Consider the following 24,798-nt stretch of genomic DNA (forward strand, 5'->3'; position numbering starts at 1 on the left):
ATCTGCACTGCTAAGACCATTTAAAGATAGAAGGGAAGGGAAAATATATCCAGCTATTATCCTTATTTTGTTATAATCAACTCTTGGTGACCTTGTCTGGTCATCCTTCAATAATAAACTGGTGCCCGAAAGCTCTCATTGGTTAAAAATTTTTTGATATATGTAATATTGTTCAGAATCAAAATGAATTGATGATGTCAGTATTTGTTATTGGTATGGTTTGTTTTTTTAAGTTTGACTTTTTTTTTTGTTAACACAGTGATTTCCAAGGTATGAAGGTGGTTCAATAAATAATTGCCCTCAACTACTTCCACATATCGCAGAGTTGTGATATTTTGTGTGTTGCATCCTACACAAAGTTGAAGCCAGAGCTGTAATCTGGTATCTGTTCTTGAAGCCCCAGCATAGACAGTTTAGGTGTTGTTGGACATCGGTTGAATCTGAGCCCATTCAGAAAAGTGTAGTCATTAATCATGGAAGATCGCCAGATATCTGTGCGTGAATTGTCCCAGGAGGTGAAGATTAGTGTGGGCTATGTTGGAACAGTCCTTCATGACCAACTCTATTTATGGAAATTGAGTGCAAGATGGATTCCCTGATTATTGACTGGTTTCCAGAAGGCTGATCAACAACAGAAAACACAAAGAGTTGTTAGCCCTGCAGAGGAAGAATTTTTCTTTTGTCTAATCACTCAGGATGAAAGTTGGATACACCATTTCAACACTGAAAGTAAAAATCGGTCCATGGAATGGCAACATCGTGGTTTACCACACCCCAAGCATCAGCAGGAATGACTGATTATTTGCCAAAAGGTAGAACAATTACAGGTGTGGCATACTTCAAAACAATGCCCCAGTTCACACTTCTGAAATTGCAATAACACAAGCAGCCGCTTGTGGATATAAAATAATACCCCGCCGGACTTTTTGTTTCCTTCCCTCAAATCACGGTTCAAAGACCAACCTCCCATCGATGGGAAAAAATGTGTAAATCTGCATTGTGGCTATGTAGAGGAGGACAAAAACCTGTGTCAGGGCAATTCTTTATTGAACCACCCTTGTAACTTTTGGCAAGTATATTACTAAGTTTGCAATACTTTGTCTCCAATTTTATGCAACTGCTAGTAGGCTAAAGTAAAGAACATTAAGCACTACATTGAAGAAAAAAATTTAATAATTCTTGAGATAAAGTGATGATATTAAATTTTTTTATTCATCATAGACTTTTCTGTTCTTAGTGGGGGAGGTAGGATTAGTAGAACCCCAGTGCTTTGCTCCATAAGAGCACTGATTTTCATAATCCACATGGGACTGCTTATTTTGAGAAGTAGCACAAAGAAGGGTAAGTGTCACTGGTGGTTGAAAGAAAACACTGTATTGTGAGTTGTACCATAAACGTTCGTTTATGATAATAATGAGATGATCCACAGCTTCCATCTATTGTCTGTACCTAAGGTTCTGTTTTTAAGAAATTGGATTGATAAAGAGAATTTATTATTGAAAACTACCTATGCCATGACTTGATTTTGTATGTACATAGTTTATTGCAGAATTTCTTTATTCAGCTTTATCAGTGCTCCACGGATAATAATAGTAGTAGTGACAAATGATGCTAGAAAGCAAACAAAAAAAAAAAAAAAAACACACTTCACCCTTCCTTATCAGCCAGCAATCATTGGCTGAAGGCCAAATTCTGCACATCTATCTTGCAACCTTCCTTCCTCAACTTAAATTTGTCCCCCCCAGTGTTCGTAGTCTCAACAAAAGGAAGAATGCCATTCACATTCAGCTTAATCAATCAGACACCCCACAGGTGCAATCTCCGAGTGCTGCAATTTGCAAAACTGAAGCCTCAAGAGTACCATAGCCTTTTATAAAGAGATAAGCACCTCATCTGTACTGCACAATTACTACCATGTCTTTTTCATTTTCTAAAATTTGTTGCAGTAGAATTCAGTCATTACTCCTGATATGCCAGCAATCATTGGCTGAAGGCCAAATTCTGCACATCTATCTTGCAACCTTCCTTCCTCAACTTAAATTTGTCCCCCCCAGTGTTCGTAGTCTCAACAAAAGGAAGAATGCCATTCACATTCAGCTTAATCAATCAGACACCCCACAGGTGCAATCTCCGAGTGCTGCAATTTGCAAAACTGAAGCCTCAAGAGTACCATAGCCTTTTATAAAGAGATAAGCACCTCATCTGTACTGCACAATTACTACCATGTCTTTTTCATTTTCTAAAATTTGTTGCAGTAGAATTCAGTCATTACTCCTGATATACCTTTATTGATCATATATTGTATTAGAATTACATTGATGTTAGACTAGTGTGAATAGCTTTCAGCAAGTTTTCTACTCTACAATGAGACCTGATGACCATGAGAATTTTCCCTTGCCGCATGGATTCTGTGCCATGATATTCAGTATCAAGTAGGTGTTTCTAATGCAAAGTTCATGCCAAACATAAGCCATCCACAGTGTTTGTTATTTGTTTTTAGGAGCATTAGCAACTATGGCCATATTGCTCTGGGGATATATGCAGTGGTCATGGGCTCGAACCCTGTGCTATTCACTGCTGCTCCTGCCCACTGAGGCACCTCACAGTGTTTGTTTTATATCTTTAATAGGTTTTTAGGAGTTCCTTTTTGCATAAATAATAATTACTTTAAAAGTAAGTAGTATAATTCCTCCTGCTCCCAATTTAAACAGAATTTATTTCCAGTATAATCCTTAGGAAAATATTTATGGTATTAACTGACCATTGCTGTATCCTTTCTTTCCCCCCCCCCCCACAAGAGGTTGTCTTGACTTGATTTTAAAACTGTTATTGTTGCAAGGGACAGTTAGCAGAGTTACACATGCAGCACATTTTTTTTTCCAAAGTTCTGCAGTCTAGTAAGGAGCTTTAAAATACAGTGGACAATAAAAAATGCACAATTTATTTTCATGCCTTTCAGTTCATTGATTGGAAGAAATTGCCAACTAACCATGTGAATCTACAGAATTTATGTAAATTTAAAAATAAATATATTGATATATTTTTTTTTTTTTAAGTTGGTAATTTTGTCTATTCTATTATCATGAATAATCATTGTTCTTAGCTTCATTATCTTTAAAATATTTGTTTATAATTTGCAGATTTATACTCCTGAGCCTAGTGTTATGTTAGAAATCATTGAGGCTGTTAAATATGAAGAAGCATTTTGTTATTTACCTTTACTTTGGTCAAGTAAGTTTGTTAAAAAAAAAATGCTCATTAGCTGTAGTCATTACAGATGTATCTGTCTGTACTGTTATTTTTTTCAAACCCATAACATGTTCCCCAGCTTTGTCAAAAATTATAATTTCTTACTTTTTTGCAAGTTAATATGTGATTTTATTTGTTGAATTTACTTCTAGTAGTGCTTAGGAATATTTCTAGTGTTCACTGAAGCTGGAAAGCATGAAATTTCAGGTTTCAAGCCTAAAGGTAAATAAGATTCCTGGAGTTGATATCATATGTCTAGTGGAGGTCCTAGTAAATAGTATTAAATTGACTGTAGCTGCCATTTTGAGGGAGACAGAAAACTTGGAGAAATTCAAGTGTGCTTTTTTTTCTTGGCTAAATACTAAAAAAATTTACCTGTTTCACCAACAAAGTATGGTAGAATGTCAGTTATCCAGAATAATTTGAAAGGCTGAGCTTCCTTTTTTTTTAGTATAGTATCCCCTAACAACTTACTAAAAATAATTGAGTTTATGAGCTGTTTATAACAGATTGTACAAATAAAAGAGCCCAATGCAATGAAAAATGCAAATTGTTTTATGGTTGTGACGTGTAGAAATGTGCTTTAGAAAAATATCACAGAGACTACTAGGTTTTCTCGGAAACCATTAGTGAATTTCAGATTAGTTTACCTCTAGATTCAGTAAGAATATTATTGGGCTGAAACAGTATGGTTTATTATTTTTCACAGTAAAATGTGATGTTTTAACCTTGCAACAAAAAACAGAAATTATTATAATAGAATTAGAAAATTTCTCCAAAGAGTTTAATGTGGTGACTTTAACAGAATTTGTATTGATTATGGATAGTGAAGGAGGATGTCAAAACTTGATTAGTTTAGTTTTGGTTTTATTGGCGCATTAGCTACTAAGGCTATAATGCGCCAGACCAGGTCATTTATAAAAAATTTTAAATTTTCAGTGACCTAATTAGTTAGGTCACTATGTCCAAATTTAAAATACACCAAAAAATTTCGCCCAACCTTTTAGGCACTTTAGAAACAGGCTTTCAGCGTCAAACCCCATATTAGTGCTTTAATGTAAATGATTTAAAATCAACCGCGGTCGTTCCAATTTTATTTTAGGTCCTAGCCACTAAAATCCCAGGAAAGTAAGTGGCAGGACCTGCCAGAGTACAATTGACTCAATGGTAACACCCGGCTAGCCTCCACGTGGCGAGGTATGGGCAACGTCTGGTCCCATTAGGGGCCTGGCGGCCAATAAGCCGGATAAACAATGGGCACAACATATAACACTACTCATGACCCACACACTTCTAAATCTCTGGCTTTGACAGGGTACTGTCACCGATACATAGAACATTCGCGGAGATGGGAGAAATCTCAGGAGCCGCTAGACCCTCAATACCTCAAAAGATATAAAAGAAAAATGTAAAATTTTATATACGAGTAAAAATATTTGTTGTTTATAAAAAGCTAAAAACAGCAGACATTGTCAGATAAAATCTGACTGAGTGTATACGGCTCAGTCAGATGGTTAAAAGCAGTAAAACTGATATTGGTAAAATCTGGACATTCAATTAAAATGTGTCTAATTGATAAAATTGTGCCACAGGACTCACACATAGGAGGGTCATCAGCCCTCAGCAAAAAAGAATGAGTCAAATGACTATGTCCTATGCGAGTCCGGGCAAGAACAACTTCCTCCTTACGATTCCTGCGCAGACTAGACTGCCACGGTTCAATTACAGGCTTTATACGATACAGTTTATTCCCAGTCTGTCTATTCCACAAATCCTGCCATTGGGAATGTATCTTCTGCTGTATTGTTTGCCTGTAGTCTGTATAGGGGACTGACAGGCAGCGATTATTATTGGGGACTGCTGATTTGGCTGCGGTGTCAGCCAAATCATTTCCCCTAATCCCAACGTGGCTGGGAATCCAGCAGAAGCGGATATCATATTCACGTCCAAGGAGGAAGTGAATCTTCTGCTGAATACTAGACAGAACTGGATGAGGATTATATCTTACAGATATTAAAGCCTGTAACATGCTGAGAGAATCGGAATATAAAATGAACCGTTGGTATTGACATTCACTAATGTGATCCAAGGCTAACTCTATAGCATGCAGCTCTGCAGTAAATATACTGCATTCAGAGGGAATCTGCTCCGATGTAGAGCTGTCTGTAAAGACAGCAGCAGATCCCACATATGATTCCGACTTCGAGCCATCTGTGTAAACTGGCACGAACTCAGAATGTTCAGCTCGGTGTGCTGAATAAAGCTGCAGGTAGACCGACTTGCCCCAATTTCTAAGGGACAAGTCACATGCCGGGACATGAGCATGCCAGGGTGGAAAGGGTTGCTTTGGTGTTTGGGCAACCTTGTCTACCTTGATATTAAGTTCTTTGAGTAGCTCTTGGAGACGAATACCAAAAGGACGATTGGCAGTCTTATGGGTATTGTATAAATTTTCCCATCGTGGCTCAGAAACGAATGGCCACTTAGGATGGTCTGGCAGAGATTTCAGTTTTAAAGCGTACTTTAAAGACAACTGCTTACGTCGAAGCGATAACGGTGGTTCGTTTGCTTCGACGTATAAGCTCTGGACAGGAGATGTGCGATATGCTCCAGTAGCAATACGTAGGGCCTGATGATGGACGGGGTCCAGCCACCGCAGGACACTGTCTCTGGCTGAGGAATATACCTGGGACCCATAATCTAGTTTGGATCGCACAAGTGCACGGTAAAGCCGAAGAAGGGTACATCGGTCTGCTCCCCAAGATGTAGAGGAGAGCGAGCGGAGAATATTAAGCCCACGTTTGCACTTTGTGCGGAGTAGACGAATATGATCCAAAAAAGGTTAGTTTTTTGTCGAATATGAGTCCCAAGAATTTTGTGTTCGCTGCTACTGGAATAGCATTTTGTCCGAGCCTTAATTCAGGTTCAGGATGAAGATTACGCTTGCGACAAAAGTGTACGCAAACGGTCTTCTCCGGCGAGAACCTGAAGCCATTAGCAAGTGCCCAGGAATTCAGACTATCGATGGCTTTCTGCAGTTGTCTTTCAATAACCCTCATGTTGCATGACTGACAAAATATGCTAAAGTCATCAACATAGAGGGCACTGTTTACAGTCGGAGGAAGTTGTTCTGTGATGGAATTTATTTTGATGGCAAAAAGCGTGACACTTAATACTGATCCTTGTGGTACTCCCTCCTCTTGGCTAAAGGAGCGAGAGAGTGAAGATCCCACACGAACTTGGAACGATCGATTGGCTAAAAAGGTTTGAATAAAAAAGGGGAGATGCCCTCTAAGGCCTAGGCTATGTAAATCTTTTAAAATGCCAAATCTCCAAGTTGTGTCATACACTTTTTCCATATCAAAGAACAGCGGTACCAAGTGTTCGCGTTTTAGGAAAGCATCCCGGATGGATGCTTCCAATCTAATAAGATGGTCCAAAGTGGACCGGTTCCTTCGGAAGCCGCACTGGATGTTGGAGAGAAGGTCATTTGATTCGAGATACAATATTAAACGAGAATTAACCATTCTCTCCAGGATTTTGCACAGACAGCTAGTCAGAGCAATAGGACGATAATTGGTGGTCACTTTTGGATCCTTTCCTGGCTTGGGGAAGGCAAGAACGATTGCCTTTCGCCAGGAGTCCGGAAACTGCCCTTCAGTAAAGATTCTGTTATACAGAAGGAGCAGACAATCCATAGATTTTGGTGAGAGATGTTTAATCATTTCATAATGGATGCCATCTGGTCCAACGGCACTTGCTTTGGAAAGAGCGAGGGCTCTTTCCAGTTCCTGAATAGTGAAATCCCCGTTGTAGGGATAAATGCTCTTAGATTTAAAGCTAAGTGCCTGTTTTTTGATTTTATATTTCAGGACCAGGAACTCTAGGGAATACGAAGATGTTGCAGAGATGTTTCCCCAAGAGAATTAGCTATTGCAGTTAGATCTGCAATAGCGCATCCATTATAATCTAGGATTGAAGAAGGGTGGGATGTATATTTTCCCTTCATTTTCCGGATTTTATCCCAGACTACCTTAGAGTTGGTAGACTGGTTAATAGATGATGTAAAACGGATCCACGATTCCTTTTGACTCTGACGGCGGATATATCGTGCACGTTTAAAGGCTATAAGGTTGGTCGTGGTAGGATATCAGCGGAATATCCCCCACGCTTTGTTTTGAGCCTTTTTTGCTGCTGTGCATTGTGAATTCCACCAAGGTTTAGGAAATTGTGGAAACAGGGCAGTTGTTTTTGGAACAGCATTCGCAGCTGCTTGGACAATATTTTCTGTGATGTACTTAACTGCATCATTGATAGGCTCTTGACTGACTGTGCTAAGATCAAAATTTGCCTGATGTTGGAAGGCAGTCCAGTCAGCCTGATCAATCTTCCACTGTGGCAACCTGAAGGGAAGACATGGTCTCCCACTGTGTAACAAGGTTATCACGGGGAAGTGATCGCTTCCGTATGGATTCTCCTCCACTTCCCAAGTGAGTGAAGGGAGTAGAGAAGGGGAGCAGATAGAGAGAGATCAATGGCAGAAAAAGTACTGGTAGGCATGTGGAAGAAGGTGTTTGTTCCAGTATTTAGAAGGGAAAGATCATTGAGCATACACTCTATGACTCGTCCCCTTCCGTTGATGTTAGCACTACCCCACAGGGTGTTATGTCCGTTAAAATCCCCGAGAAGTAAGAGAGGGGGAGGCAGCTGCGTTAGAAGATCATCAAGGTCTGCCTTGGAGATGTCAGTCCCAGGTGGCAAATAAATGGAGCACACAGTTAATAAAAATCCCACTGAAAGGCGAATTGCAACAGCCTCTATGCTGGTTGTAATTAGCAAGGGCTGCACTGGGATCTGGTTACCCACAAGGATAGCCACTCCCCCATGTACAGAGCCATCCGCAATTCTATCCTTTCGAAAAAATGTGATGTTGTGCATGGTGGGATCATCATTTGCCTTTAGATATGTCTCCTGCAAGCAAAAGCAAACTGGCTCGTGCTTTTGCAGGAGGGCCTTGATGTCATTAATATTTTTCCAGAATCCACGACAATTCCATTGTAGGAGTTTAGCCATTATTTTGGCTTGGTGGGTCCATCAGGCGGCTTCCGAGGTGCTGAGGGCTTACTTTTATCAGTCTTGGATTTATCTTTTTTGGGGAAGAATGGACGCTGTCCTGTGTCCATTTCTTCCTCAGCAGAGTTCGTTCCAAGACTGAATCTTCGGGTACCTCCTTCTGCTTGACATCCATCTTTTCTTGGGTACTAGGGGGGACTTCCCTTTTCTTATTCTTTTCTTTCATAATTACCTTTGTTACTTGTGGAACATTAGGAGGTACCAATATAGGAGTGGCAGCTGATTGGTCCTTTTGTGCAGGTTTTTGAGAACTTAAGAGATTCCGTGCGATGTGAGTGAAAGACTCCTTTGGAGGAATGGTCATGTCTGTCTGAGTTCCGACGGAACCTCTCCCTGCTACCTTCTGGGCGTAGGTTTGTTGATATTCAGGGGTTTGACCGATTTCCTTGCCTCCTGGTATGATATATTTAGCTCTGCCTTCAGCCGTTGAATTTCTTTTTCTTCTTTCCACCTCTGGCATGCTGTTGTTTCGTGGTCCTTTGCACCGCATCGAGTGCATGCAAGGACTCCACGGCAGCCCATTTGAGAATGTCCATACTTCTGGCATTTAAAACACCGTAAAGGGTTCGGAACGTATGGACGCACTGAACAGTTGATGTATCCAGCTTTAATATCATCAGGAGGTTTAGGAGAGTTAAGTCAGGATAACGCTCCTGGTTTTAACAATTTTTCCATCCCTTCGCGCAGTAATTCTCTTGACGGCAATAACTCCCTGGGGTTTTAATTCGGAGCAGATTTCCTCCTCGGTTACGTCGAGAAGGTCCCACTCCGAAATGACACCTCTCGATGAATTGAGTGTTCTGTGTGGTGTCACTGTTATAGGTATTCCTCCGATTGATGTTCTGATTGCCTGTCATTTTTAGTTTCAATTAAGAGGTCTCCAGAACGGAGCCTCTTAACTGATTTGGGAGAACCTGCTAACCCATCTAACCCTTTTTGAATAAAAAAGGGTGACATTTTACCAATCGGTGTCTCATTGGTAGAATGCATGATTAAGAACCTTGGGACTGGCCCTGATGGTAATTCGGTTTGCTGCCTCTTTTTAGCAATAATGCTATCTGGATCTTTGTCAATGGTTTCAGATAGGGACCGGGTTGGGGCCCCTGAAGAAGTTAGTTTATCAGGATTCATGGAGTTTATTAAATTGTTCAGTGCCCAGGCTCCCCACCCACCACGGAGCCCAAAGGGACGCCCACTACCTGGCATGCAATAAATGCTCTCGGGAGTGGAACGCCAGGGCTACCCAGACACTATACCCGCACCGCCGCCAGCCTGAATCCTGTCCCTCGGACCATGAGGGTAGGGGCGTGGCATTGACACGGTTGACCCTCGCAGGCGAGCCTTCCAGGACCACCCGTCTTGTCGAAGCAGGGGGCCAAAGTGGTGTATTAAAGCTGGGCCGCTCAACCACCAGGATCCCCCTTTCCGAATTTCCACGGGTCGCAGCACATGGCAAACACGCCGGATTCCATTGATGTAAGCCTGGAACCTGGGCTGTGGATCCCAGTGATGCTAGTCTGGAAGTCCAGCAGCGTCACTGGGAGGTCCCCACGTCGAGGGGTCAAAACTTGAAAATACCACTTTAGACAGTGCATGGCTCAATGTTGTGAAAAAAATTAAGAGGGAAATTGGCAGTGGCATCTCTGTAAATTTGCTTCAGTTATAGCAAATGATTATAATGTTGATTAGATGGGTTTATTATGGAAAACATTATAGAGAAAAAAGTGAGTTACAATTGCTACTGGGGTGCACAGAATGTGAATTTTTAACATTGCAACAAGAAACAGAAATTATTATAATTTCTTGTTAAGTCCAAAAAACCAATAGCGTTTAAAATCTTTCCAATGCCTGAATGGATGTTTCTGTTTTCAAAGATTGGTGTCTAATTTTTTTTATTTAATCTTACTTTACATTTGATTATCTGATGCTCTACTATACTACCTTTCCATAAAGAACTGTAGAATGAAAATCATCTCATTCTACAGGTGAACGCAGTGTATATTTTATATATACACTGAATTATGATCACCTACCTGAAGTGGCATTGATTCGACAAGGTTGGAGGTGTTTGGGAGGCATGGCCAACGAAGCTGTGTGTGTGATGCAGCTAGCAATGCGGGTGATTGGTGTATCCAGACGCGTGATTGAAATTGGGGCCAATTGATACACTGGAAGTCAGAACAGTGTTCCTTAAACCAGGTGTTTTTCCCAAATGACAATGTGCCAATGGGTTGGCACATTGTCATTTGGGAAAAAGTGTAACATAGTGAGATGTACAGTCATCAAGCAGTTGATGCCCATTCATGGAGTAAATAACGTGATTTATCTGACCACCATACCTTCCTCCAGTCTTCTAACATTCAACTTGCATTCTCTTTGCACCTTGGTTAGGAGAGGATGCCGTAGAGGTTGATTGTTAGTATAGACCATGGCACTCATGTCAGTCTGGGTGCATTTTAACAATGGTGGCTCTCGAACACGCAACCAGTTCACCTCCCAGAATCTGTTCTTTTACTAGCTAATCAACTGGGCACTCTTGTACCTCAGTGTATAAAGAGAGAAACAGTCTAGAGTTCTTTTTTTGTAGCTGCTAAATTTTATTTAAATGTATCCTTCATAAGAAAATATATGTAGAGATGATAGGGGGGGGGAAAGGTCCTCAACACCATACACTCCCAATATTCATTAAGTTTGTGATTAATTGCTGGAACAAACTTCCATCTGTTGTTGTGGAAGTTGATAGGTTAAATAAATTTAAGGAGCAACTGGACAAACATTTAGAGGAAATTTTTTTGGTAGCTATGTGGTAAAAAAAAAAAAAAAAAAGTAATTAAGCTTCTCAGTATAATTATAATGTATTGTTCGATGGTGGACTATTATATATATATCCATAAGGAACAAAGTCTTCTGAGCTATGCCAATGATGCAGACATGGTTAGTGAAATTTCTTTCCCATCTGGCAATAATGATGGATTTAAAAACTGCCAGTGATTCCAAGTTGAATCCCATTATGGTGACCTTTCCCCCCTCCCCAAAAAAATAAGAATTTGAGAGTAGTTTGTTGAACTACACTGGTAGAATAATGGCACTTTCTGATAAGTCTATTTAGTGATGCAGATTCTTATCAGGCAATCCTGTTTATGTTCCTTTCTTGTGGCTTGAATAGAAAGCATTTTGCTTGTACATTTTAAATGTTATGGCAACATTTGAAAATTGATTACTGTAGCAGTTCTGTCACCAAAGTTGTGAAGAAGATAGTTTTTTTGGTTGAATAATTAAGGCCTCATGCTATGAGGTAGAATGACAAACATATAGGTTGTGCAAAAACATCATTTGGCTATATCTCATATTGTGAATGCCTTCACAATGAGTTGCCATAGTATTGTACTACCTCACTATTGGAGAAGACTGGTGAAGTTGGCTTTCCCTCAGTTGTACTTGCCTCATTCTGTGTTGACGTGATTTTTAGTTTTCTGAGTTTTATCTTTAAATTTGTGATTTCTAGACCACCCCCCTTTAGTGAAAATACGCCCCTTAGTTAGAAGAGGTGGTGGTGAGTGCGTTGACACATTTTTTGGGACTGTCACAAGGAATAGCGCAAAAAAATGCTAAATGAAAATCTAATTTTTATGACTAGCGATTATTTTCGATGCCATTAACGTTAAAAAATGGCCGTTACTTATTATTGATTTCCTTCTGGGACAGTTGTATTTTTCAGTTTTTATCTTTGACCTCCTGTGCTGGGGTGTCCAAGGCTTCACTTGCTATTCTGGTACTCTAGGATGGCTGTTTGTGACACAGGGGTTCTTGTATATATACTTTTGTGTGTCAATACCCAGCCATTGCAAAAAATATGTTTAGGTTTGGCTTTGCCCTCAAATATTAACTTTGCTTTTGCCGGACATGCCATACTGTCTTCTCCAATATACCAACCAATCAGGTATCTCGGCGGCAAATTTTGGCGCTGCCATCTTATATTTTAATGGCAACCTACAGTGTGGGCTGCCATTTTGTTTGTGTAACTGAGGTGTCTGGGTAGCTTTCTTGTGCCTAAACGGTTATTATTTGTGTATATTGGTTATAAAAAATTGTTTCTATGGTAACTGGTTGTCGCCATTGGTCTCAGTGTATACATCAGAGTGTAAAAGTTCGAGTAACGGAAGTAAGTGCACATTTGTGTCGCTCACAATTGTTTCACATAATTGGGGGTTTCCTGCCAAAGAAGAAGCTTACACTTGCAGGACAAATGGTGTTCCTATTAATTACCCATTGGTATATAGTGTCCGCTTGCCCCAGGGTCCTCCTCCAAGAAATTTGGTGGGGTTTGGTGCTTTAGCGACTGAGTTAAAGCCATTTTTTCTTGTGGAACTTAAACTGCCCTTCCATTTCCTTTGTGGGCTGGTTTGGGCTGAAATTTTTCTGGCTTTAAACGCCTATATCTCTGTCTGTATTAGGCGGATAAAGCTCATTCTTTGGGAGAATACTTAAAATTCAATTACTTAATTTCTGGAATTTTTACAGCGCCCTCTAGTGGTAATGTTTTGAGTTTCCATAATACCTGTTCTATTGGGCGTTTCTGACTGATTTTGGTGTGAGGACTGTTCTCTACCATATCTTTCAGTGTGCCAGCTTTGGTTATTATAGTGTTGTTCGTCATTGAGTTATTAAAATGGACTCTTCAAGTGCACAAGAATTTGACCCTACCTATACTTTGTCCTCTCCTCCTAACCTGTCTATTGGCCCTGTGGAATTGAGAGCTGATATGAATCCCATACTTATGGTTAGTGACATTGGTAAAGATTTCCCTGATATGTTTTCTAATGAGAGGGGTTCTACTCCCTCTCACCCTACTGTGAAGGCTTCTGTGGACACGGTTTTTGGTTTGCGGGACCTGCTGAATCGCGTCTTGGAGTCAGATCCTAATATTTCTGCAACCACTGTGATTGAAGTTACTAAGATCTTTAACGTTTTGGAACACAAGTACCTGGATGTTTGTGCCTTAAGGTCAGCTCCTTCTGTCAGTGCACCTTTGGCTTCTCTTCCATTGCCAGCATGGCATCGGCCCAATCTTCTCAGCGTCCAATTCAGCTGCAACACATAATCATCGTTCGAGCTTCTGAATCTTCGGATTTAAAAACTAGTGAGGAAGTAAAGAAAGAAATTACTACTCAATTCAGGGACGAATTTAGAAAGATTAAAATTGAGGCGGTCCGCAAGGTCCGGGACCGTGGTATTGTGATCGAAACAGCTTCTAAAGCCGACCTTGTTTCCCTGCAATTGTGTCAGAAGTTCAAAGACTTAAAATTTTCTCTTGACACTCCAAAGAAATTAAATCCTACGGTAGTTATCTACGACATTGGTAAAGACACTTCTGAAGATGATTTCATCCAGGATCTTCATGATAAGAACTTCATTGGCACTGATTATTCCCTTGAGGATCTTAAGAAATTAGTTAAATTTTGATTTAAGATGAATTCCAAGCAGAAGGACTGCCAGCACTGGGTGATTGAGGTCCCTGGCCCTATCAGGCATATTTTGTTACAAAATAATAATAGAATTTATATTGGGTGGTCAGTCCACGGTATTAAGGATTTCATAATATCTTCTAGATGTTTCAAATGCCTGGGCTATGGCCACTCATCTAAAAATTGTAGGTCACCTGAACACACCGCGGTTGTCAGGGCCATCAAATTTCTGATTGCCCCAACTGTAAAATTAGGAAACGCAAAGCTGACCATTCTTACAAGGACATTTCCTGTCCCGAATATCTCAGGGCCCAAGACCAGGTGAGGTTCAGGACATCTTATGAATAGTACCCATACTACAGTTGTAAATATGAGTGTAAAATTCCTTCAATTAAATTATCAGCGAAGTTTATCTGTTATTAATGATGTATCTAGTTTAATTTCTTTACATAAATTTTCTGTTTTGGCTCTCCAGGAGCCATACTCCTATAAAGGTGTGATTAAGGGCTTGCCCTGTCAATCTCAGTTAGTTCAATCTATCCCTGATACTTCTGGGGTTGGAGGCAATGCGGTGACTAGGGTTTGGGCTGCTCTGGTTATCGTGGACCCTCTGATCACGGTTACTAAGATCAATAGTCTCTGCTCCAAGTTTGCTGCTTGTGCCTGTCTTGAGGGCTCCTTCGTTAGGATTTATGCCGTCTCTTTGTACATGCGATGTTCGCAGTATGCACAGCCTATTGAGCCATTCTTAAATTACCTGGAACTCCTGTTAACCAGACTTTCTGGTCTTCCGCTGATCATTATGATGGATTCTAATGCTTCCTCTCCCCTTTGGGGAAGCCCTACTTCTAACCCGTTGCAAAAAACTTAATTGTCCATAAAGTCCAGGGTCAATCTTACATTGACATCACTTTCAAATCGTGCTTTTTCTTTCGGTATAAATAATTGGTCGGTTCGTACTTCTTGGTCGAGCAGTGACCATCACCCTATCACTTTTGACCTGGTCACCACTGTTAGGCCTTCTTCCTCTTCTTCCTTTAATCATGATTTCCCTTGCTATAAAACTAAGGGTTGTGACTGGAGCATTTTCAACTCTAATCTTTTGAGTTTGGTTAATGAGGATTTCATCTCTAATCTTTCTGAATTGGATCCAAATTCCCTGGAAGAAAAGATAACTGGAATTATTACTGAGGTCTCTGACCTTGGTTTTCTTAAAAAAATCTCGTCGAATCAATTCTGTTCCTTGGTGGTCTGATGGTCTTTCCTCTCTTAGAAGAGATCTTAGGACCACCAGGCGAAACCTTAATAGAGCTAGAAGGAATAACAGGCCACCAATTGAAGTAAATAGGCTTGCTGACTTGTATAAGGCAGCTCGCAACAGATATTTTAACAGTATTAGAGAGGAGAAGGCCCAGGCTTGGGCTCGTCTCATGGAAAGAACTATTAAATCAGATCATTGCCTCTAAACTCCACCCACATATTCCAAACCAAATTCCACTGAAACTTTAACTTGGTCGGCATCTGTTGATGCCATCTTGGATGAATTGCTTCTCAGGGACATCTCTGTTCCTGAGAGCAATGAACAAACTCTTTTTAGATTACAGCATCTTGTGTTTGAAGGCTCTTCTTCTGAGGATCCCTTCACTAATATAGAAATTGATTCTGCCATTAATACCCTTACTATTGGCAAAAAGTCCAGGTCTGGACCTCATGGAGGTTTCTGTGATTAAAAGAATCTGGAAAATCAAACCTATCCTTATGAATTCTTGCCTTCGGTTTGGTGTTTTCCCTGATCGCTGGAAAATTGCCAACTTAAAAATCCTTCTCAAGAGTCCTGGCAAGTTGTTGGAAAAATTTCTGTTTTCAGGGTTACTATAACTCAAAAAATCTTTGTTCTTCCTCCCAGTTTGGTTTCATGCAAGGTAAATCAACTACAGATGCAATTAATCTTCTCCTGAGCACTGTTCGATCATCTCCTTCTAAATACATTCTCAGTCTCTTTGTAGACTTCAAAGGGGCCTTTGACACCTTATGGTGGCAGAGTGTCCTGGCGAGGTTTCGGGAGGCCGAGGTCTCCTCAGGGATCCGTTCTTGGCCCTGTTTGCTGGAATGTGGTCCTTGATGGATGGCTAAATGCCCCTCATGATGATATTGTCAACATTGCCTGCGCCGACGATCTTGCCTTGCTTGTACCTGGGAATTCTCGTCTTGAATTGGAAATTAAAGCAAACCACATCTTGGATGATCTTCACATGTGGTGTTCCCTCCATAAACTCTCCATTTCAGTCCCTAAAACTAAACAGGTTCTTCTGAAAGGCCTACTGAATCGTAATCGTCCCCCTGTGGTTAAAATTCTTGACCAGGCTGTTAAATTGGAAAGTGAATATAAATACCTTGGGGTGGTGATCGTTTATCTTTCATTCCCCATTGAAAGTACCTTCGGCAGAAAATCCGTTCTCTTACCGGCTGGCTGTTGCGTCTTGCCCGTTCCCTCTGGAATCTTAAGTCGTCTTCACTACAAGTGTATCTTCATCCCCATCGTCTGCTATGGTGCCGGCGCTTGGGGCTTCAGAATTATTAATTCACTGGTCCAAAAATACCTTCTGCAGGCGCAGCGGTCCTTCCTTCTCTATACTTGCAGGGCATGTAGATTTGTTTCTATTGATGCCCTGCTTGTTATTAATGGTTGTCTCCCTATCTACCTGGAAGTTATATTGCATTTCTTGTCTTACCATAGGAAATCTCTCTCTCTCTCCTGCCTCGGTGGGAGATTTTGCTAATAATTATGAGAACTCTACAAATGTTGATCTGGCCAGACTTTGGAAGAGTGGCAACACTCTTGGGATGATTCCTCTCTCGGCAGAATCACATACGCTTTCTTTCCTCGTGTTTTTATTAAAGATAAAAATTTTAACTGGCTTCAACTTGGGTTATTTCCCACTTTCTTAATCACGGGACATGGAATTAATTCTCGTTTGTATAGATTTGGACTCGTCCCCTCTCCTCTTGTGGCTCTGAGGAGACGGTTGAACATATTGTCCTACATTGTAATTTATATGTGGATTTAAGACAACAAATGTATATAATTTAGATGATTTTTGGCGCCTGGTTGGGTCGGTGGACTCTCTTTCTGCCTTCTCTTCTTTTGCTAATAGTGTCTTTATCAAGGAATAACCCTTGATTTTTTTTGAGAGGAGTTTCTTCCTTGCCTAAATTGTCTTGTGTTTTGGATGCAGAGTTTTTGCATCTTTTTCTGGAGACTTGTTTCAGGTTTTGCCTGGCCGAGTGGGAGAGATGGACCACCCCTCTCCCACTTCGAACTCTGTCCGGGTTGCCTGAAATGATTTTCTGTGTTAAATTGTATGTATTTTGTAAATATCATGGTGCTTTTGTTTGATTTGCTGTTTGCTCTCAGAATTGAGAGTAACTGATTTTATTGTTTTTGAATCAGCAGTTAATGTTAAATGTTTATATTGTACATTACTTGTGTAGTTAGCTCATTATTATGTTGAAGAGACAGTTTTTCTCTTCTTGCGTTGTCTGTTTGGCTCTGAGGAGTGGGATGGACCTCTCCCCGCCCTCTCTGATCCAATTGCCATCCATTTTTTTTTTAATGCTTACCTATGCATTATTGTTAATTCTACGTGTCTTGTTTTTTGAAACAAGTTTTGTTTTTTGCAGCTTTGCACTTGCTGGTTATGTACATATGTTTATAGATTAGATTACTTGTGCAGAGACATTTTCTCTGCATATTCATTAATTATTGTTTATTACTTAACTTATTATTTTGATTTGGTTAACTAATTTATTTGTACAGTATTTATTGGTTTTGCCTTGGGTGAGTTCTGTATATATGTTTCTGCATTTCTTCTGGTTGACTAATTTTTCAGCCAAGATTTTAATTACTTATTTTGTAAATATGTTTACTGCTATGTTTCTTATCGGTGACATAAGTATTTATTATTTATCTTAATTTATTCTTTTAAGTGGCTATCTAATAGCCACTTGTACATTACCTATGTTCTTTCCTTGAGACTTTTCTTTTTCCCCTTGTCGGTGCAAGTTGGGCTTCCTTCCCGGCTAGGGGAAATCTTTCTTTCAAAATTACAAGCCTTCAGGCTTCAAAATTTTACCTCTTCAAGCTCTCTCGCTTGTTAGATTTTCCAACTAGTGTTTTCCTCTTTCCTATTTCTTCTTTTTCCTGAGAGAGTGTTTTGCTCTCTTTTCTTCTTTATCCTCCCTATTCCTTATTTATTATAACCGGGATTCCACTTGTTGGAATCCCACTAAGTGTAATTTAGATAGTTCCTGGAGCGCCTCCACGTGGCTAGGGACGCAGGTAGCTTGCTCCCTGCCGCTAAGACTCCAGGGCCGGCAAACAACAACCATCACAACACACACTTGCCGGCTATAAATAACCTACAGCGGTATATAGGGGTAACCCTGGAGGCCGCAATCAATACAAGAATACCTTGTCCCCTCAGTGATATAGTCTATATCACTGCACACCATCTCATATTGTGAAGTTATAATTCATAACTGGGTACCTGCCCACCCATCCTCTGAGGGGAAGCCAACAAGCTTTGAAACTGTGGTGGTATCCGCTGAGAATAAGTAACAGTAGCCTTCTCCACTGGTGAAGTGTTACTAATTTGAGGTAGTTCAATACCATGGCAACTCGTGATAATATGAGATATAACCAAGCAATGCCATGCTACAGCTTTCAGTAATCAATTGGTAGTTCATCATTTTCAAATTTGAACTGCTTCTTGAAAACCAAGTTTAATTTTATAAACAGAATGTTGACTTTGTTCCCCATTTATGAATAGAGCAAAGTATTCTAGCATATTATTAAGGTGGTAGATGACTTTCATCAACTGGTGAAATACCACCACTTTGCTTATTGGTTGCTTGAAGTGGTGAAACCCATATTTAGTCTCTAGAGCAAAGTTTCCGGCGTCCCCCCCAACCCATGCACGGTACTATATGTTTTGATACCTTTCGTGTTTGAGATTTTCATAAAAAAAAAAAAAAAACTCTGTTCCTTAGGCAGTCCATAATCAGTGAGTGGTGGCTAAGAGACAATTGAAAAAAAATAATCTTACTATAAAGAGTGTGTACCTTGTACACACAAAATACGTTATATTTTATGTGAAAACATCCTTGGCTTGGATAAAGTTATAGGAATGAAAATTTAAACAACTATCTAGTTGACCTTTGAATTTATGTAAAAGTTTCAGCCTCATGTAGTTGTCCTACCTATCTAGAAGCTCAATGTCTTTTTTCAAATGATATCTGCATATTTGATAGGACACCATGGACTTTCCTGGCTGCCTATGTTGTTACTCCCAGATCTCCTTTAGTTCAAACCACCTTGTATTTGGTAGCATAGCTGCCAGTTCTCGTCTTTTTCAAGTCATACTGGTGCTTGGCACTGATCATTAATAAAGGCAACTTCCCAAAATGATATTTTCACATTTAACATCCCTAGACAGCTTGCAGATTTACTGAGTTGTGCATTTTATGCAAATGAAAACCTTTATAAGCAGTCTTACAAGACTAAATGCCTCCTTCCAATCAGAGGAACACTGCTGATCTGCACACTCATGTTGAAATGGTATTAACAAAAAATGAGTGAAGCAGACAAACATAAAGGAACAAAGTATTTTTTTTTGGTGGTAGTTGGTGCATAGGCTTGCCAGGCAGGCACTTTACCCACCTGGATCATCTTGAACCAAAATGGAAAGACATCCAATCTCCTAAAAAAAAAAAAAGATAAGTAGCAGATGTCCTTAGTGGTACTTTTGCAAAGGTCTCACTTAATTGGACATAAAGTGTAACTAGCCACAACATTTGTTACTTTTTCTGGAGAAATTGATAGTGTACATATGAATAATTTAGTTTTGATATTGAGAAGGAAAAAAACCAAGCTTATATCATAAGCTGGAGGTTTAAACAGCTGTATTACATTGGTTTTAAAAAGGAGGGTCTTCCTTAAGAGTACTGCCCTTTTTATAATTGCAATATAAATCCTATAGCAGAACAACTCCAAAGTTTGTTCTCAGAAAACTGTATGCATTCATTTCATAAGACTACTATTTGATCATAAACTGATCTCTCACCTTGTTCCAAGATTGAGTAAAGAGTATCAGTAGACCTTTAAGGATACAATTTCAGCAAGTGCTAGTGGACTTAGTCTCTAATACAATGCAAATGGGATAGCTGCAGTTTACCCTGATATGTAATTTTTATGAAAACAATTATCAACTAAATGTAGCAGAACAACACTATATACAAATTTCCACAGTTCATTGCATTCACTAAAAAATGCTTTAGAAGGTTCTCACAATGCTCTTTGGCAAAGTTAGACTCCACGCCACCTAATTGTGAACAGAAAATAATATGAAGAGTTGGATGACAAATTGCATTCTTCACATTTTTGTAAAGTGCCCAGCTTATGGACATGCACACCAAGCAGATGTCATATTTTAATTTACTTAACCCATTTATATTTGATAAAATTCCTGCATATTATTTTAGAACATACTTTTCTCTGAAGAATTTATTCTACACTGGCTTCAGTTTGGTACCACCCAAATGAAGTATACCTATTATCCAGGTATTTTTTAAGTGGAATATCTGGATTACTGTCATTAACCACACTTCCTAATTTTCTCCATAAGAAAATGAAAGTAAACAGCAGTGTTATTAAAAAAAATTGGATATTATTTTATAATATTACTGAACTGTGTTGATAGCATGTGATTATTATTTTTTCCAGACATAGTTGCATTTGATCATAATCAAAATGAGAAAATCATATCTGCTATTTTGTCAATGATGGCTAGTTATTCTAAAGAAGATGCTGAGGTAGGGTTAATATTCTTTGGTTAGCGTTTGTGATAAATTCTTATTATTTCTATATACTGGTACATTTGCCATTTATGGAACAATAGTACACATTTTCATCTATAAAAGTTGGGTAGCAAGCTTCAAACGTGATAATGTTTCATGGATTTCAAATTTTTTATATATATCAGCTTATTAATTTACTGTTTGTGTAATAAAATTTTGCATATGTTTATTCTTTTCAAACTTACTAGCTTCAAGAAAATTTTCTTGCTATTGCACTGGACATCAAAGACAGGATTGAAAATCAAGAAAAACACATTAGGAAGGTGATCAGGTAGATTTTTTTATTTAATATACTTGGTAAGAAGCTCACATCAGAAGTAATGTATAGGAAACTGCTAGTTGTGGTTGAAATATACCCTTTAGGCTTATATAACATCAGCGAAAAAAAACCCTTTACATTTCATCCAATCACTGGCCTTGTTTTTTGATTCCTTTCACTTGTGTATAAATTGTTGTTCAGTTATGACATGATCAACATCAAGTGCACTGAACTATTAAAAAGAGAAAAAATATATATATATATATCAACAAGTGATGAAAATTGCCTGTCTGTCGAAGTTTCCTTGAAATAAACCAGCCAATGCAAATTTAGAGCTCAAAAAGGTACACAAATTGTGGTTGTATCCTAGCTTCTTTTCAGTTTTTCTCTTTAGTAAAGTGAAGAGTGTACTTAATGTCATCCAGTATATTCTTTGATCATCAAAGCCTTTAGTTAAATGTCTGATGATAATACTCAGCTTTACTGCAATGGTTTTTTTAACTTTTCTATGAAGACATTATAGCTGTGGGATACATTTTCATCAATTTGTAACTCTGTGTAACCACAATGTGGAGATTGACTTTATAATGGAATGATTTATTGTGATATTTATCAATTGGTTACTTTTTTTGTTCTCTTATGTATACTGGGAATTCTATGAGGCACTTCATTCTGAAGGGAGTTATAATGTTAATATCTGGAAGATTATTCTTTCGTTCTAGGTGTGGTGTGAAAGTTTGTGATAAAATACACAATGAAGAAACAATTTGAACAGTGTTGACTTTCAATTTCTGATACCCAACAATAATCTTCTCGGGGCCCTGGTGAAATCTTTCTCAACTATCACATAAAAAGAAAATCTTAGAGATGACTCCAAGAACTGGATAAGTTATAAGAGAGGAATTGATAATCCTTCAGTTAATTTACTTTAAAATGATGAGCTGACTGCATTAACAATTTTGAGATTCAGAAAAAGTGAATATATGTTGCTCTCATGAAATTTCTAGATTAGTTTTATGCTAGTCTGTGTAGTCACTGGTGTTTTTCTATGAATGATGGTCACTCAGAATACAAGTCATCTTTAATCATGTAATTAATGATGAAGCTGATCATCATTAAATATTCTTTCTTGATTTATCAACTATACTGTAACTTCATTTTTGCCCTATAAGGTATGTCAAAGCTAGATTCTATTTTTTTTTGTTTTCATATTAGTACTAACTCAGCTGCTTGGTCACAGCAAACCCCCAGTGTCAAAATATGGACTTTGTAAACTTTATTCAGACAGCTGCTTCCCTAATGAACAGTGTCTGGAAATGGTATGCTGTCTCAAGTGTTCAGAATCATAATGACATTTAGCTCGCCACATATCTATTTCAGAATGGGCTTGATCTTTATTCTCTTCAGTCCTTAAAGCAACACACATGAGACATATTAAATACTGGTTCACCAGTGGAGAAAAAAAAAATATATATATGCCTTTGACAACTCTTGGTGGTTTGGTATGTACAAGAAGAAAAGTTCTGCATGGTAACCTTATTTGCAAATGTGAAAAAAAAAAAAAAAAAAATTAATATTGAGATATTCATCAAAATCCAGAGTTGAATAGCATTTGTCTGCATCTATATCAATTACATCTTACTTTACTTGATTCTGCTATACAGTCTTTATATTGAAGCCCATGAACTATGCAACATCAAGCTTGTTTTAGAAAATACTGTAATATATACTGACTTGCAGAGTATGCACCTGTACATTCATGGAACAATGGACACTTCTATGACAATCTGAGTAAAGTAAAACCTAAACTTCAGTTGTAGGTTTCCAGAAAGGAAGAATTCATCTTGGCTAGAGCATGAATTGGACATAGTCAGCTCACTGGAAATGCAACTTTGTTCTCACGAAAAAGAACATTATTGTTTGAGTGTACTTTATACAATGATTCCTGAAAAGCCTCATTCAGTAATTTTTCTGCTTTTTAAAATGTATAATTGTTTCTAGTTCAGATCCATTTTGTTAAGCAGTGATGAAAAGAAAAAAATTTCCTCTGTATGTATAGTAGATTTTTATTATGAGTGTGTAACATAAATTGAAATACTGATTTCAGTTTCTTTTCTATAGATGGAGTGGACAACTTCTTGGTGATCTTTTGGTTATTTGTGTTAATTCTAATGAACTCGGAAAAGCATGGTAAGCTGATAACTAGCATAGGCCAATTGTGTTTGTAATGTATTCAATAAAAATTTTTGCAAAGTTTAGTCATTTTAAATGTTTTATTCTATAATCTTATTATAGGGAAATTATGAAAATGCTTGATGAAGATTCCTTGGAAATTGTTGGTTTTCCAAGGTAAGTTATTAAATGCTTTATGGGATCTGTTTGCAAGTAAAAATTTTTAAGACTACTACTACTACTTTTATTATGTTGTCCCATATGTAATTGGCTGCAGGAAGGAAAAAAAAAAAAATCTGGTATTTATATGTATCAATTCATAATCTTTTAAGAGTTTCCTTAGAAGATAATTACATAAACCTTTCTCTGTAGTGTCTATACTGGATAAAATCCAAGAAGTAATGACTCAATAATGGCCTTCAATTCAATTAGTCATCACAGCTTCAAACTTATTTTATTCTTACTGTGTGATGTTAATGCCATTTGGTCATTGAGGTTTATTTATTAGAAATTTCAAACCAGTGATGCTAAAGAGTTTTGTCTTCTATGCACAGATTTAATATTATGAATTACAAAGTAAATTTTTGATTGATTTTATGTTTTGCTACATCTATATCAATTAAGAGAAAATGATGAACATCCATGCTTGTGATTTTGTCACTCCTCCCTCCTGACTGAGTGCTGTTTTAACTGGCCTATGTTTATGAGTCTTAATAAAAGATAAGATTTTTTTTTTAAAATCAGTGACTATGGGGGGTTTGGTCTACTTCACTTGGTAGTTACAAATTAATGTAATTGTGTTAGTATTTCTTTAATATTAACAGTATGGGAATAAATGTTTTAATGAATTATAAGATGTGCCTTTAGAGGATACATTGTTAATAAATAATGCCATGTTTGCTAGCTTACCTTCCAGAACTGCACCTGAAATGTCCTTTATATGGTATTCTCTTTTTTCAGCTCTGGTTGTATGAAGAATGTTGTTTTGAAGTTTTTAGAAGCTGATGAACCTGAAAAGGCAATTGTGAGTGTTATTATAAAGTAGGGGTTGATATTCTTGTGTTCTATAAGTATTTTTATATGTTTCATTATTTTTTGTTTATATTTTAGTTCTGTTTGAAGTATTCTTTACAAGTAGGATGTGTTGAAATTGGAACCTATTTTAAAGAAAATATGGAGAAATTTAATTTTTCTAATAGTCATAGGTAAGAATAACAGTTTTTTTGAATTTTTCTGCAGTATTTATTAATAGCAATTGTATGAGGTCACTGAAGTTTGTTTTTCTTTTGTAGGTCTGAAATTGATGGATTGTTGTCTTTTTCCTTGTCTAGTAATAATGAAGATGAATCTTTAAATGTAAATAATTAGGAATTTTAGTGAAACTCAAAGAATGGTTGTAAATAAAAGTGTTTTTTGTTGTAGAAGGCTTTGTGTTATTTTTGCAAGAAAAACATTAGTTTGAACCCCACATATTTTACAGTGAATGTAATAGGTAGAAAGGAACTTAGATTGAAAAAGACAGCCTGTGTTAAAACTGTAAAGAAGCACTTTAGCTACACCTGTCAAATATTACTTAGCAGTCTTGTTTATATTTGTGATGGACTT

General features: G+C 38.1%; 1 protein-coding gene across 1 annotated transcript in view; it reads left to right on the plus strand.

Annotated features, from left to right (window-relative positions):
• LOC150085791 (small ribosomal subunit protein mS39) overlaps positions 1-24,561 on the plus strand; it is a 261,590-nt gene extending 237,029 nt beyond the window's left edge. The window contains exons 19-26 of the mRNA XM_090374693.1: positions 3,141-3,231; positions 20,629-20,717; positions 20,951-21,033; positions 23,143-23,211; positions 23,317-23,370; positions 24,154-24,217; positions 24,304-24,398; positions 24,486-24,561. Coding sequence (XP_090230819.1) covers positions 3,141-3,231; positions 20,629-20,717; positions 20,951-21,033; positions 23,143-23,211; positions 23,317-23,370; positions 24,154-24,217; positions 24,304-24,398; positions 24,486-24,561 — 621 coding nt within the window. The remainder of the gene's footprint in view (positions 1-3,140; positions 3,232-20,628; positions 20,718-20,950; positions 21,034-23,142; positions 23,212-23,316; positions 23,371-24,153; positions 24,218-24,303; positions 24,399-24,485) is intronic.
• The last annotated feature ends 237 nt before the right edge of the window (positions 24,562-24,798 follow it).

The sequence above is a fragment of the Mastigoproctus giganteus genome, chromosome 5 (assembly GCF_048544385.1).
Source record: "Mastigoproctus giganteus isolate SK-2022 chromosome 5, ASM4854438v1, whole genome shotgun sequence".
NCBI classification, from domain to species: domain Eukaryota; kingdom Metazoa; phylum Arthropoda; class Arachnida; order Uropygi; family Thelyphonidae; genus Mastigoproctus; species Mastigoproctus giganteus.